Source organism: Gymnoscopelus microlampas, assembly GCF_963454915.1.
Source record: "Gymnoscopelus microlampas genome assembly, chromosome: 4".
In the NCBI taxonomy this organism is placed as follows: domain Eukaryota; kingdom Metazoa; phylum Chordata; class Actinopteri; order Myctophiformes; family Myctophidae; genus Gymnoscopelus; species Gymnoscopelus microlampas.
Window position 1 is genome coordinate 55,988,339 of NC_139941.1, and position 17,090 is coordinate 56,005,428.

At 46.3% G+C, this 17,090-nt stretch overlaps 1 protein-coding gene across 1 annotated transcript in view; it reads right to left on the reverse strand.

Moving 5' to 3' along the window:
- Positions 1–11,730, reverse strand: part of atosb (atos homolog b) — a gene marked incomplete at its 5' end in the record, with an annotated part of 18,135 nt that extends 6,405 nt beyond the window's left edge. The window contains 4 exon segments of the mRNA XM_084054901.1: positions 4,229–4,328; positions 5,451–5,509; positions 9,930–10,369; positions 10,992–11,730. Of these exon segments, the coding sequence (XP_083911027.1) occupies positions 4,229–4,328; positions 5,451–5,509; positions 9,930–10,369; positions 10,992–11,730 (1,338 nt within the window).
- Between the last annotated feature and the right edge of the window lie 5,360 nt (positions 11,731–17,090).

The window sequence follows — 17,090 nt, forward strand, 5'->3', positions numbered from 1 at the left end:
ATCACCTAAAACACATATCGTCTCTGTCGGCTGGAAGAAACCTCATCTCGTTTTCAGGATTCAAATTCAAAAATAGCAAAAACAGCAAAAACGCACTGCGACGCGCTTTGAGCTTGTAGATCGGCTATTTTTGCTACTTTTGTGTGACATAGAATGCCCAACAGTATATGCAATGTGTCCCTCTGGAGTGAGTGTGGAAACATAGTGGCCCTCTATATCATCAAAGTTGCATCACCCCTGGCCTACAGTATCTACTAGTGAGACTTTGTGTTCTTTAACCAACAGTGTCTCTCTACCATGCTGCAACGACACAGTATCTAACTAACAGTATTTTCACAAAGTGTACAGAACTTTGGTTCAACGCTGTTGTTTTAAATGTACTCTATAGATAAAGTGAACTGATTGGAAAAACAATCAACGACCCATTCCCCCTCCCCCAAGTCTCCTGGTCTAACGTAAGTACAATTAAACCATTACATAACTTCACTAATTGTAATAATTAAACTCTGCAGCTCTTTGCTGGAACTAGAAATGTTTCCCAGATTGAAAGCTGACATCCAGGCAGTTCTCACAACCAACCACTAGAGGTCATATGTGGGCAATTTTTCAGGTTTTGATAGAAAAGCATGTTTTTAGTTTCTTTTCAATTCATTTATTTATATTTTGGTGCAATGTCAACTTTATGTTTCCTACCATAATCCAACTATAAAATAATCTCTGTCGTTCTGTCTGTCTTTGTGTCCTTCTGTATGTCCACATCCAGTTTTCTCCTCAGATTAGTATATCAACCTAAAGTTGATTGAAGCTGATTTTTAACCTTTCCAGAATGTATGTAGTTTATTATGTATCATTTTTGCCACGGGATACAGGACCTATAGAGCTAGTTTCTGTCCCCATAGTGTCTTAAGTGCAGTGAGTGCACCCTGGCTTTGGACTAGTGCATCGGAATGAGCAAAACTCCCAAATATCAGACACTTTAGCAGGTCTGGAAAACAGTTGTTCATAATTCCAGACTCTCCAGGCCTGCACATTAAAGCACCTTGTGATGGAGTTCCACTGTTACTAGGTAACTTAGAGGGAAATATTTCCAGTGAAAAAATGGCAACTAAGGTAATCAAAAAAGTCAACCAAAGAACAATATTTGTGTACAGGATCTCCTCTCTGGTCAGTAGGAATACTTTGAGGACTCTAACAGTAGCACTCATACAATGGCCGGGTTTCCCAAAGAGCTCGTGCGTAGAGCATCGTCGCAGGTCCGACGACGGGTCTAACGTGTGACGTCACATGCTTCGCAGTACCATAGCAGGCACGTAGATTTCAGGTCATGCGTGGCCGTACGCAGCTTGCGCAAGCGTCTCCTACACAGCTGGGACTCGGCCAAACCTACGCTCTACCCTCATTAGTAGCAGGTGGTTGTGCCCCTGCGTGCCATCTAAACTGGCTGCGTGTGTGGTAAAAGTACATTCGTGAGACAGAATGCGCGCAGCATACTCCCCGCCCACAGTAGGAGGGGAGTACTGTCCTACGAAGCATTTTGTAACGAGCGCCCTGGGCCGCCTGTAACACCCATCGTTCTATGAAATCTATGAAAAGACCGACTCACACACACACACACACGCACACACACACGTGTGTGTGTATGTATGTATATATATATATATATATATATATATATATATATATATATATATATATATATATATATATATATATATATATATATATATATATATGCGACATGCCGTGTCGATAGCTTGCAGATCTGTTCTTTTGGGTAGGGCGAGCGGCTGCAGTGCTTCGTCCTCTATGCATGAACCCGAAGTTTACAAATCGTACTCTCACGGATGATCCGATCATCTAATAAAAATATTAAGCACATGCCAAGTTAACTAAAGGTATATAAATGATGCTGAGCTAAATATGTTTCCTTAATTTTGAAGTTTTATAGTTAAACGTTATGATGAAAGTGCAGTTCCTCTCACAAAGTGACGGCGAGCGCAACAGCTCGCCATGTTTATGAATGGTTAAAACATCTTTTGAAAATAGCAGATCTACAAGCTTGTGACACGTTGTGAGCTTGTAGATCTGCTATTTTCAAAAGATGTTTTAACCATTCATAAACATGGCGAGCTGTTGCGCTCGCCGAGCTGCACTTTCATCATAACGTTTAACTATAAAACTTCGAAATTAAGGAAACATATTTAGCTCAGCATCATTTATATACCTTTAGTTAACTTGGCATGTGCTTAATATTTTTATTAGATGATCGGATTATCCGTGAGAGTACGATTTGTAAACTTCGGGTTCATGCATAGAGGACGAAGCACTGCAGCCGCTCGCCCTACCCAAAATAACAGATCTGCAAGCTATCGACACGGCATGTCGCAGTGTGTTTGTTGTATATATGTCTGTTTTTTTGGGGAGGCGTTGCCCGTTACGCGTTAAGCTGTCAATCATGCAGGGGGACGCCCCCTCTATCCTCTGAATTTTTTTGAACGGCGAACAATGGCCGCAGTGTTTATTTAAGATCATTGAAATGTCACCTTAAAAAAATGCATTTTAATACATTACAGAATGTACCTATAAAAATGTAAGTGTCCAATTCATATAAAGGTAAGTTAGATAAAGGTGCGACTTTATCTTAGTATTTTTGCAAAATCCTGTATATATAGATATATGTATGCAAAGGGTGTTTAAACTATAGTAGGATAGCACTACGTAGTTGACGTAGGCTTTACGTAGGCTACGTCCAGGATCTCTTCACGTGCATGCTGTCTCACGAATGTAGTTTTAGCACAGACGAAACGGAACCTACGAAGATGGTGTCTACTGAAGCCAATTTAGATGAGACGTTGGGCACACACAGCTGCTACTAACGAAGATAGTGCGCAGCGGGGTTGCTACTGCGCAGATGCGTGGAGGCACCTACGCAGCTTCTAGGCTACGCAGGAGCTCAAATTCGTTTGGGAAACGCGGCCAATGTCACTTCGACTAGGCCTATGCATGCACCTCATGGTACCATAGCACCACAAAGGCCTTAAAAACAAGGCTCCAGAAATCCCAGCTAAATGATTTATAGGAACCAAATGGACCCTTATGGGTCTGTAACTCTGAGAGTGTACAAATGGTTTTGTACACTCTCAGAGTTGGAACCAAATGGACCCGTTCTCTCAGAGTTAAATTAACATTGATTTTACAATATGAATTGGGGTCCCAGACATAGAAATGCCATTAAATGGGGGTCCGTAGCCTAATGCGTGTCAAACTGGGGGGGTCCTTAAATTACAATGATTGAGAATCACTGCTAGAGCCGTAAAAAATCTTCTCTTATAAGGGGTCCCTGGCTTATCTTTTCAAATGGGGGTCCGCAGACTAATAAGTGTCAATTTGGGGTCATTGACATGAAAAAGTTTGAGAACCACTGATCTAAACCATGCTCATTTTGCTAGGGTTGGATGGCTTAGGGTAGAGGACAGAGTGCAGTAACTTGTAATGGGCCTGGTCTACAAGATACACTACACCACTAAGATACCCATGTACCTGTCAAACTAAATTACTTCAAAAACGTTAAAGTCGCTCACAAGTACAACACCAGAGGGAGCTCCACTGATCTTGTTCAACCCAGATTTGTCACACAAACAAGGGGTGCAATTTGTTCTACTGCTATGCCTCCCAAATGTGGAACACCCTACCAACAGTTATACAAAAGGGTGACTAAAAGAGCACTTCTTTTTGGAACGCAGTTCTTATATGACGCGATATTAAACACGTATATGGGAATTCAGAATGGGGGGAAAGGATGCGTAGGATGTGTACATTATGTAAGACTTCGGTGCTCTATAGCAGGGGTCTTCAACAGGGGGTCCGGGACCCCTAGGGGGTCCTCAGAGTTACTACAGGGAGTCCGCCAAATCTTTGTGATAGGATTATTTTTTTTTTTACATTAACCACTTGAACCCTAGCATCCCTTTTCTGAGGAGAACTTTAGCCAAAAATAGCCGATCTACAAGCTCACAACGCCTCGCGTGAGCTTGTAGATCGGCTATTTTTGGCAAAGAGGTGTAGGTGTCGAGGGAAAAAGAACAGTAAACGTCAACAAAAAAAGTTGAATCTGAAACACAATTTTATACAATATAGAGTAGGGGGTCTCTGCTTCATCTCTCTCAGCTAGGGGGTCCTTGGGCTGAAAACGTTGAAGACCCCTGTTCTACAGCCATTAGAACGGTACCTCAAAGTTCCCCAGCAGTGACCTGCTGAAGGAGGACGAGGGCCAGCTGGAGCGTGAAGGGCGACAGGACTCGGCGTGTCTTCCACTGCGGAGCTGTCGACTGGAGAGGAACACAGGACAGTAGGAGAGGTCATTTTATAAGCAGGACAAGTAGGTACTGCCCCCCACACATACACACACTAGCAGTTATTCATGAACAAGTATCACAAATGATGTTGGTTTGGTAGCCATACAAGCTGACCAACCAGTTGAAGACATTGCAGATTGTTTGCTTTCATGAACTATCCGAGATCATTGAACAATGTCCACTTCAAATACTCTTAAACAAACTAATAAACCGGAAATAGGCTTACATAAGCAAGCTCACAACGTGTCGCGCTTTGCAGATAGCCTATGTTCGGTGCAATGACACTTTATTTTACACTTTATATAACTTTATAAATGTGCAGTTCACCCAAATAATTATGTATTTTCTATCAATTACACACCCCATGAAGCCTTGAATTCAAGAAGAAGAATTCAATTATTTGATGACCGGCAGAGGCTCCGGTAGGAGACTCAAAGAGACAAAGAGTCTCCTACTGAGTCTTCTACTGACCACCAATGACCCGGTCATCAAATTATTGTCTCAGGAATGCGACAAAAACAAAAAGGAATCTCCAGAATTTAAGGCTTCATGGGGTGTGTAATTGATAGAAAATAAGTAACTATTTGGGTGAACTCCTCCTTTAAGCCAGGGGTTCTCAACCTTTTCAGGCCGCGACCCCCAAAATAATGATATTATTTCCCGCGACCCCCCGCGTGCACGCGCACGGTCCCGTTCGCGCGCGCGAAGGTTATTTAATTATAATAGGTTCTTTGATAATTGTTTATTTTCAAAACATGTTTGCAAAAAGTGGGTAAATTGAGTAAATGAACTGATAAAACATGAATTAATGATAACATAAAAAAATATTTTGTTAAAAAAAAAAAAAAAAAAAAAACTTTTTTTTTTTTCAAATTCACCAAAAAATCTGGCGACCCCCCCAAATTATTTGGCGACCCCCCTGGGGGTCGCGACCCCCAGGTTGAGAACCACTGCTTTAAGCTAATCATCTTGGGACTCCCCCAAATAATAATAAAAGTGGCGACTGAGAACTTTAATCCATACTCTGTTTAAACTCCATGGTGTTTAAACTCTGTTTAAACTCCATGGCGGCCATTTTGACGCTGAGCTTTGTACCTTTTCAGTCTCAGCCCACTCTTCAGCCTCCTGGCGGAGCGGGAGCAGTCTGTAGCACTCTGCAAATACAAGATCAACAATAAAAGGTTAAGATCACACCATCACACACCACCTCTCCCAGATCTCTAAGGTCACCACACCCCCTGACATTATTACAGTCAGTGTTTTGTGAGAGAAAAAAGCAACCAGGTTTAGGAAAACAAGCCCAAAAGAAGCACCTTAGGCCACATAAGCACTTTAAACCTATATGCATTAGTGAATCGGTCTTTAGTTTATGGTATTTTTCTCCGTTTTTAGGCATATTTTATAGTATTTTTACTTTGACTCAGCGCACTTTCACTCACTGAACGCATCGCGACACGTTGTGAGCTTGTAGAACGGCTATTTTCAAAAACTCTTGCAATAAAATGTGGAATATTTGGAATATTTTTTAAACATTCTAACACAGAGGCACTCAACATGTTCATGAAAATATTTGAGAACCACTAGTTTAAATAACAATTAAAACATTTGGAAACAAGCCTAAATAAGCAAATACACTTCAGAAAAGAGCCCAAAAAAACGCAACCATCTATTTTTACTAGCAACTTTACAGAAAAAAAAGCCCAAAGTCGCTTATAATAAGCCCACAAGGCAACGCTGATTACAGGGGCTAGGGAAGGGGCACGGCAACGTCCGTTTCTCTACTGGTGCTTTGATTTGTCTGACCAAACAACCAAACAAGCTAAACTCTCCCCCCTCTTCACTACCGCACCGGCTATCCACGGCTCTACCGGTCTGGAGACGACCGAACCCGCTCGGTCGTTGATCGGCGGTATCTTAAAAGTCCCGACCCGGCGGCACGGCGATATCTACAACAGGTTGTCGGCAGGAGACGCTTTCCAACGCCTCCCGCGGCGGCAGAGACGGGCCGATATCTTCGCGGTGGAGAGTTGGCTTAACAGTCACCACACCCCCTGGCCCCGACGGCTTCCCTCACTAGCAGTCGCGTTCGTTGGAGTGCCTGGCCGGCCGTGCTGGAGGCACATTACATTATATTACATTACATTACAGTCATTTAGCAGACGCTTTTATCCAAAGAGACTTACAATAAGTGTATTCAACATAGGTAGGGAACGAAACTACTAATCACCAGAAGTCTGAAGTGCATTTCCTGCTAAAACAAGCAACTAAGAGTATACCTAGCGCTAAGGTAAAAGTGCAATATATCAGCTATCTACTATCTTAACCAGATGAGACAAGTAGGAAAATCAACTGAGCATGAGCTAAAACAAATAAGTGTATCGACTAAAGAAGATCCAATAAAACAATACAATAATAAAACAAGAGCTCGTACAACTAGTTAACAACAAGTAGACAAGGCGAAGAGGAAGGGTAGTGTTTCCTGAAGAGGTGGGTTTTCAGCCTGCGGCGAAAGATGGGCAGTGACTCTGCTGTCCTGACATCAGTGGGAAGTTCATTCCACCACTGTGGGGCCAGAACAGAAAAAAAACTGTGACCGTGTGGATCGGCCAGAAGGATCACTGAGCGACGAGGCCCTTTGGTGGCAGACCGAAGTGGTCGGGCAGGGGTGTAAGCATCGACCATAGCCTGGTGGTAAGAAGGAGCTGTTCCTTTCACTGCCCTATAGGCTAGCACCAGGGTTTTAAACTGGATGCGAGGCACCGTTTCTGGATCCCAAAAACAAGTCCTACTTAAATGACGACTTCACCCATGTTCAACCTCTCTTCATATAATTGGTCCTCACTAATGCTCAGTGATAAAATGGTACCGTATGTGTCTACTCGGCCTGTGTCTCGACCTAAGAGGAGGGGCAGTGGACACTTCAGAAACGCGCCTACCAGTAAGAACAATCGCTAAACGCCTAAATGGGGCCATGGTGTGGCTATGTGTCCAGTACTTACTGGGTGGTGAGAGCTGGACGACGCCTCACCCACACACGCGTTGCCCATGTCCTGCCCGCTGCTCACGACAGAGGTCACCCACTCATCGTCCTCCTCCTCCACCCCACGGCCAGCGTTTAACCCCGCGCTGCTCTGGCCGCAAGACGGGGCCGCCGCCAGCCCTTCACCGCTGCCGGGCGGGGCCGCCGCCATCATCATCCCCCCCGCCGAGCACGGGGCTCTACGTCAGCTGGGGCTCGTACCCTCGTCGTCCGACCCGCTCACCACCACCACGGGGGACATCGCTTGTTTAGGGTGTTTTTTTTAAAGGCGTACGCCGTGAATTTCCCGTCTTCCTCGTCCGGAGTGAAAGAAAAGTAACGCGAGGGCCTTCTTCTTCTCCTCCGTCTCCCCCTCTCTCTCTCTCTCTCTCTACCTGTCTCTGTGACTGTCTCCCACCGTGCTCTGATGGACCCCCCGTGGGTCTCACAATGATCCCTGTGCCACCGTGTGACAACCCCCCCCCCCCCCCCCCCCCCCCCCCCCCCTGGCCTTTGTCACCTTTAAACCCCCTCCAACCTTAGAACCATAGAAGGCCCTTGTAAAAAATAAAAAAAGTGATTCTGGAAGCCAATGGGCCTTATCTGACCACTGGGAGGCCAGAAAGAGCCATGTGTGTGTGTGTGTGTGTGTGTGTGTGTGTGTGTGTGGCCCATGGGGGGGCAGAACAATGGCAGCCCCCTCAATGGGCTTCATTCTGGAGCTACTAGGCCTGTTCCAGCATGGGGTGATGGCATCCCCCACCACCCTCCCCCTTTCTCTCACTTCCTACTGCTATGTCACATGTTATCATGTGACATGTTCTTTATATTCTCCAATGCTTCCTGAGGATCAACCAGTGACGTCTACCTCTCATTGTTCCATCTCATGTTAACCCATTAAGACCTGAGGCCGATTCTACAAAATGTCTTCTAATTCCTAACTGTTTTTGATGTTACTATGTCAGTGGTTCTCAATCTTTTTCATGTCAAGGACCCCAAAATGTAGACGTATTTGGCCGCGGACCCCCATCTCAAAATACTTTGTTCTAGGGACCCCCAGAAGCAAAGATTTGAGTTGAAAATGTTCGCTTTAAAAATATATCTATTCAAAGATTTGCACACATTTTCAAGTTTTTTCAAAAATAGCAGATCTACAAGCTAGATCTGCTATTTTTGAATAGCCCAAAGTGTAAAATAATGTTTTTTAGCTCAAATCTAAAAATGACACAGTTCCAGGTGGGTTAAAGGAGAGACATTTGTCATATCCCACACAGGGGGGGCTATTGCCAAATGTCAGCTTTACCAAGCTGATGGCTGCTCAGATGGTCACGCTGACTGAACGATGACTGCAGTCGAGAGGTCGTTCTGGAAAACTCGGCCGATTGGCTATTTCTTTTTGCCAGCATGGAGAAACGCTTCTCGACAGACATGCCTCGGGCTGCTGTGAGCACCCTAGACCCTAGTGAGCACCCCAGACCCCAGTGAGCACCCTAGACCCTAGTGAGCACCCTAGACCCCTAGAGTTTTTAAGTTGCTTGATTCATTTGATATTCATTTGGTCAGACACGCCCCCCTCCATTTTAACCATGTGAGATTCATTGAAAACACACATCCTTGGTTCTGGTGACTGATATTGTGCGTGAGGGGGCTGTGTTTTTTCATTTATTACTATTATTTGCTTATTTTCATTTTATTATTATTATAATGTTTTTTTAACACTTAGCCTGCCCTAATTATTTCAGATTTTTTGCTGTTTTCTGCCAGAGATTTTTCTTTGAAATTAAAAAAGTACTCAGGAGCCGAGATACAGAATTTTTAAGTTTTGAGTTAACAAGGAAGTGGATAGGAGTCTAGATCTTCGAAAAATCATATCTCCTTGGTCTTTGGGTCAATTTTTTTTTTTTTTTAATTTTTTTTCACTTTTTTCAATAGAACGCATTTATGCGATCTTGGTGGCCAAGTGCGCTATTTAATAGATCGCATTTATGCGTGATTGGCAGGAATTTAGTTAAATAACAATAATTTTAATTCTTATTTTTTGTAATTGAAAAAAACACAGCCCCCTCTCACATTTGGACGATATCAGTCACCAGACCAAGGACGTGTGTTTTAAATTCTATAAGTTACCTTATGGACTACTGTCATTTGTTTTCCCAAGCGAACTTCTCCAGCCCAACACTTATGGAATACTTTCATTGCCGTAAGCAAGGAAATACTTTGTTTTGTTGTTACTTGTGGGTCAATTTATATATTTATTTATTAAGTAGCCGTGTAATAAGCGGGATAATGTATGAGGAGGTGGTCATTATTGAAATTTAAAGCCCGACAGGGTGATTATCCACCGATGCGGAGTGGAGGTGGATAATCACCCTGCCCATGCATTATCCCTTGCATAACTTATACAATCTGTATGGTAGACACTGGGGCCTAGCCCATAAAGCCACAGAGAGCACGTGCACCCCATGTATTTAATCCACTTTAAAAAAAAGGTTTGTGTGTGTGTGTGTGTGTGTGCGCGTGTATGTGCGCGTGTGTGCGTGCGTGCGTGTGCTAACCTTGGCCCGGTGGTCTCGCGCCGCAGGCAGCAGGTGGTTCCAGAAGGGGGCGGCCTTGGCGTCGGTGCCGCGGCAGGACGCCAGGCCCAGGCCGGGGGTCAGCAGCGCCACGCGGCTCCGCTTGGACGTGGACGGACCCTCGTCCTCAGAACACGACTCCCCCGTATCGCTGGGGGACAGCAGCCTCCTCTTGGCCGGGCAGGGGGCGTGGCCGCTGCCGGAGGGGGTGGGCCAAGAGGAGGAGGAGGGGGAGGGCGAGGGCGAGGGGGGGGAGGGCGAGGAGGCGGCGGAGGTCTGGGTGGCGCTGCGCTCCGGCGGGGAGGACTCCAGCCCCGCCCCCCACTCGGTGGCCTCGCCGGGCTCTGGAAGCTCTGAGTGGTGCGGCGGGGAGAAGGGTCCTCCTGGGGGGCTGGTGGGACTGGCCGGACCACCGGGGGAGCCTGGGGGGGGGGGGGGGGGGTTAGAGGGGCTTGTGTTACCATTACAACATTTAAAGGAGTAGTTCACCCAAAATAAATCAATTACACACCCCACGAAGCCTTGAATTCATGGACTTTTTTTGTTTTTAATAATGTGATTTTTTTATTGGCTCAGAAATGCGACAAAAATAAAACATTCTCCATTAATTCAAGGCTTCATGATGTGTGTAATTGATAGATAATAAGGTTTTTTTTTTGGGTGAACTACTCCTTTAAGTTGACGATTAATTGTCATACAAATAATTGAGATGAACGATGTTTTTTGGCATTGAACATTGGAACATAATAAATTCTGTTTGCCTTATAGGCTTCGTAATCTAAAATTGCACAGGGCAGATATGACAAAAAGTATACAAAGAAATTACTGACTGACATATTTAATAATTGTATTTATTATTTTTGCTATTTTTGGAAAATGTATGAGACTTTTTCAACAAGGAAACGATTATGACGATTACTTCAAATAATTCTGATTATTTCAAATAATTCTGATTATTTCAAATAATTCTGATTATTTCAAATAATTCTGATTATTTCAAATAATACTCATATGTAAGTATGTAATAACTGATGCCAGGCCTACCTGGGGATAAGCCACCGGCACAGCTCTCACTGCCAGGGGCGGAGTAGAAGACGGGACGGGGGCCCCCGGGCGGTGGCGGCGGCTCGGCCCTGGGCGGAGGCCCCTGCAGCAGCAGAGAGGGGGGGTCGCAGCAGGGCGGCCCCCCGTGCGGGTCAACCATGGGGGGCGATTTGGGCGAGAGCGGGGCGAAGGTGTCCGGGATGGGCCGGTCGTGGTTGTGCTGGGCGGGCCGCCGGGAGGGGGTGTGGCTCGGCGAGAGGGGCGGAGACCTGGGGGACAGCCCCCCCTCGGAATCCCTGTGCTCCATCGGTGTGCAAGAAGAATGCGTGGGGGGGGTGGGAGGGGGGCCCGGCCCGCACAGCACCCCCCCCTCTAGCCCGTCGTCGTCGTCGTCGTTGGAGTCCTCCAGGTGGGGGCGCTTGTGAGCCAGCGGGGGCTCTTCCAGACCCCTCTTCACCCCCAGGCGGGGGGGCCTCGGCTGGGTCTCGGCGGGCCCCAGGCGGGGAGACCTCGGCTGGGCCTCGGCGGGCCCCAGGCGGACCCCTCCCATCTGGGAGAAGATGGAGAGCTGGTAGACCTTCTGGATGCGCAGCTCCTCCTGGCCGAAGGGCCTGGGCCCCCCCGGGGGGTCCGGGCCCTGCGTGGGGGAGGTGGGGGGAGGAGGGAGGTCCCCCTCCTGCTCCGGAAGCTCCAGCGCCGGAGCCTCCTTACGGGCGAGCTCCACGTGGATGTGTCTCATGGTTGTGTGTTGTTGTTGGTCGCAGCAAAGAGTTTACACTAGTGTGTGTGTGTGTGTGTGTGTGTGTGTGTGTGTGTGTGTGTGTGTGTGTGTGTGTGTGTGTGTGTGTGTGTGTGTGTGTGTCTGGTAGGTCCTAGACACAACAAGACCAGTCCTACAGGAAGAACCAGTCCTACAGAAGACCAAGTCCTACAGAAGACCAAGTCCTACAGAAGACCCAGTCCTACAGGAAGAACCAGTCCTACAGAAGACCAAGTCCTACAGAAGACCAAGTCCTACAGAAGACCCAGTCCTACAGGAAGACCCAGTCCTACAGAATACCCAGTCCTACAGAAGACCCAGTCCTACAGAAGACCAAGTCCTACAGGAAGACCCAGTCCTACAGAAGACCCAATCCTACAGAAGACCCAGTCCTACAGAAGACCAAGTCCTACAGAAGACCCAGTCCTACAGAAGACCCAGTCCTACACTCCCTGCTGGGAGCCAGGAAGATCAAGCGCACAGCACCTGTAGGACGAACAACATGTTAACGTTATACTCAGCCAGACATCCCACCTCTCCCGGAAGTTCCGGTAGTCTATGCAAATGCCGACCAGGCGACCAAATGGTGGATATGCGGGAGAACGGTTTCTATTTACAGCTCATTGCTGAGATCCGGTCTAGAGCCCCGCCTACTGGCTTTGTAATTTGCATACATTAATTATAATAACTAGAGGTTTGGGCACATCTAGGCCCGATCAGCTACATCACAGCTACGTTGCACCAGTGATCCAACTGGCCATATATGGAGATGCGCAGTACGCTGGGGTCAAAATATAGGTGCCGCGGCCAAAAAGAAGGAAAGCTGTTGTGGCTAAAATGTTAAAATGTAGTTTTATATTAACTGTACAATATGTAAGTACATTGAAGGCGGGGAAAGAAGCCTAAGTATTAGCCAGAGCACTGGCTAATACTTAGGCCCTTTGCCCTGAAGTGCCCTTTTGAAAAAAATTAATAAAAAAACGTTCTCTTTTTTTCAGTTTACAGCAGGGGTCTTCAACTCGGGGTCCGGGACCCCCAGGGGTCCTCAGAGTTACTACAGGGGGTCCGCCAAATCTTTATGTGATATGATTTTTCTTTTTACCATAACCACTTGAAACCTAGCATCCCTTTTCTGAGGAGAACTTTAGCCAAAAATAGCAGATCTACAAGCCCACAACGCCTCGCGCTGCGAGGCGTTGTGGGCTTGTAGATTGGCTATTTTTGGTAAAGAGGTATAGGTGTAGAGGGAAAAAAAGAGCAGACCAAGTAAACCAAAAAAAAGTATAATTTACTTGAGCACCTGCCCCTCAAAATGTCTGTGCACGCCACTGCAACAGTCTGTGGCAAGTTTGGAGGCAAATGGAGTGATCTTGTGCTGAGCAACCCCGGACGTACTTTCGGAGGTCATTTCAATTATAGCAGTAGGATAATGAATGACGTATATTTGGGTCCCTGCAGTAACATACAAAATAAGGGACGCCTAGAACTAAATCTCACAGTATAATGAATTATGTACAGTTTAGAGGGTTAGTCTTCTGTATTTGAAGGGACGGGTGGCATATCCTACGGGGTGGCGCTCTGACCTGTGTGCCCTGTGTCCTTGTTGTTGTTGTTGTTGTTGTTGTCCAGATGTGGCGGCCTGGCGGCCTGCCCGCCACAACATCTGGCAGCTGGCTCCAAGATGGCCTCCTCCTACGGCAGCAGGACTCCGTACGTCTCCATGGCGACCAGGGCACGCCACCAGCATCACACACAGGTGAGTAAACGACAGGAAACGGTTTCGGCTCCAAAAAGGAAGTAGAAGAGACAGGAACTATGGGGCCTGTTTGGCAGAAGGGGGAGGGAGGGAGGGGCATTTAATGATTATGCATATATGCAAATGTGATTTCTAAATTATTTCCTTCTAAAAGCTCATCGTTACCGAGGGGCGGAGCGTCAGTGAGGTAGGAGGCTCCTCAGAGGAAATACTTCTTCTGCACAGGAAGTGACTCTACTCTGGCTCCGTCTGTGATTGGCCGACGGCTGGACACGCCCTCCCTGGTCATCGAGGCGTGGGGTGTGGCATGGCGGTGACATCATGACAGGAGCATTCCACTCACGATCCCTACAAATACACCACACACACACACACACACACACACACACACACACACACACACACACACACACAGCTCAATTCAATTGTGTATCATGCTAACTTGTTGAGTGTTAACGTCATGCTAACTTGTTGAGTGTTAACGTCATGCTAACTAGTTGAGCGTTAGCCTCACGCTAACTTGTGCAACACTACTTGGGCCACAACTTGAGAATGTTGGAGTCACACTGAGACAGTGTCATGGCAACCAAGCTAGCGAGTGACAACAGTTCCTTTGTACTGGAACACAAAGACAGCAAGAGGAGAAGAAATACACAGAGAGAGAGAGAGAGAGAGAGAGAGAGGGGGGGGGGGGTTTCAAAGATGCTCTTCCAACTAAATAAGTCCAAGTGCAACAACATGGCTACTGGCTGCTCTCTGGTGTCGCCAGATCTAGCGAGAGAAACATGCAACCATGTCTATGATAACAAAATAAGCGACTGTAGGGCACAGGTCAGTCAAACTTTAATTTCCCTGTAAATCAGTGTTGCCATATTGCGAGTTGCGAGATAAATAAGCAACCGGGTCTATGAAAACAAGCCCAAAAAGAAGCGACTAACACATTAAACACACTTTAAACCTACTGTATATACATGGGCGTGGCTATTTGAAAATAGCCGATCTATAAGCTTGTAGATCTGCACATTCAATTGCCTTGAAATGTGCAATACAAATAAAACTGCCTTACAAGATGGAGAGAAAAGGAGTGCACGCACGCACGCACGCACACACACACACACGCACGCACGCACGCACGCACGCACGCACGCACGCACGCACGCACACACGCACACACGCACACACACGCGCACACACACACACACACAAACACACACACACACAAACACACACACACACACAAACACCCAGTGACTCCAGGTAACAACACTGATGATGTGTCCAAGTTTGTGCATCAGTTGATGTTTTATTAACCGGTAGTTGTGGGTTGCAGATTTTTGGGGCTTGTTTGGGCTTCCTTACTAAATGTTGTTTAAATGGTAAATGGTGCATTTATATAGCGCTTTTATCCAAAGCGCTTTACAGAGATTGTGCATTACATTCACCCATTCACACACACACACACACACTCATACACCGACGGCGGAGGAAACCATGCAAGGCACCAACCTGCTCTAAAGGAGCAATTAGGGGTTCAGTGTCTTGCTCAAGGACACTTCGACACTAACTCTGGGGGAGCCCGGGATCGAACTGGGAACCTTGCGGTTCACCATCCGGCCACTCTACCCCTGAGCCACTGCCGCCCCAACCAGTGGTTAAACCAGTGGTTCTCAAACATTTTCATGTCAAGGACCCCCACATTGACATGTATTTAAAATGCCGGGGACCCTCATACAAGATTTGAGTTGTTAAAATGTTTCAAAAACATTCCACCTTTTCCCCAAATCATGTGCATATTTTTATAGACCTGGTCGCTTGTTTCTCTCGCAAAATGTGGCAACACTGGCAGTCAGTCACACACCAGTACCTCTGAGACACTGTGCCGTGTGCATCCATGCAACCCCCCCCCCCCCCCTTCTCCCCCCTCACATATTAAACCACTGTTTTCCCAAACAGGGAATGGGTTACGAGTAAATATCTCCTTTGTTCCGTTTGCTATACCTTTAAAAATAACAATATATCATTTCAAAAGATTGAAAAAAGTTTCAAGAAAAAAAATCAAAACTTATGACCAATTAAAAACAATTGCAACATTTTTCCAAAGTATTTCATGAATGAAATCACTAAATCAAACAATCACGCCGTGATGTGAGCTTGTGTATCTGCTATTTTCACTAGTTTGGGTCCCGGGCAAACATGTAATTTATCTTTTGGGTCTCGAGCTAAAAAGGTTTGGGAACCACTGCACTAAACCATGGAGACAGTGTTTCATGTGGTGTCATTTCACCACACCACCAACAGGGGCATCCTATTCTGGCCAAGCCTATATTGTTCAGCAATTTCATACCCGCTGTCTTTCTATATCGTGTCACCCAGGGGCGGACACACTGTAGGCACAGTAAGGCCTGTGCCTTACCTCGAATACACTGTGCCTCCGCCAGACAGCTTTTTGTGTATATTCACTATGAATATCGCCCCCTATACTTAAGGCCGACAAACAGCTTAATACACTTCCATTCTCTTCCATTTTAGGGGCGGCCATAGCTGAATGGTTAGTGAGCCCGCCTAGGGCCCAGGTTCGATTCCAGGCCAGGTCAGCATATGTGTCGATGAAATGAAATTTGTCCCTGAGCAAGACTCTTAACCCCTAATTGCTCACAGGTTCTCATTGGAAACAACCGCAAGGACTTTCATGAACGACCTGTTAAAAGGAATTATTCTTTATCTCTTATCTCTCTCTACGTCCTGCGTGTCTGGAGGATGTTGACTCTTTTGAGCCAATGTGTATTCTCAGAATCACATTTCATATTCGAGTGTGAAATGTGTCTGTCTGTGTCCCTCATTCACATAACCGGTTTTCTACGTCATGACATAAGCACACAATATAAACACCACACACACAATGTCCTGGCCTCGTTGTCTTGATTCATTTTTGATTCTTGAGACAGCAGAGAGACAGCAATATATGGCACCGGTGTAAAAAAAACAAGTTTGTCCAGAGCAAACTCATCGACGCGAGGACGCCTAAACCAGTGGTTCTCAAACTTTTTCATGTCAAGGACCCCCAAATTGACACTTATTAGCCCGCGGACCCCCATTAGAAAAATATATGTCAGGGACCCCCCATAAGAGACGATTTTTACAGCTCTATCAGTGATTCTGAACCATTTTAATTTCAAGGACCTCCAGTTTGACATGCATTAGGCTACGGACCCCCATTTAATGGCATTTCTATCTCTGGGACCCCAATTTATATTCTAAAGTCAATGTTAATTTAACTCTGAGTGTACAATCCATTTGTACACTCTAAGAGTTACAGACCCATATGGGTCCATTTGGTTCCTACCCGTCATTTAGCTGGGGACCCCCTGCAACCCCCTCAAGTACCCCGGGGGGTCCCCGGACCCCACTTTGAGAACCAAAGGCCTAAACGGCCGCCACCGCCCACCGCATTCAGGACGAGCTGCTTGAGGCTGCAGCATCAGTCCTGCGTGGTAAAATAAAAGCTGAACTCAGTGGACAATATTTCGCAATACTCACAGATGAGTATAAAGATCTTTCCAAACGGGAACTAGTTGCAGTTTGT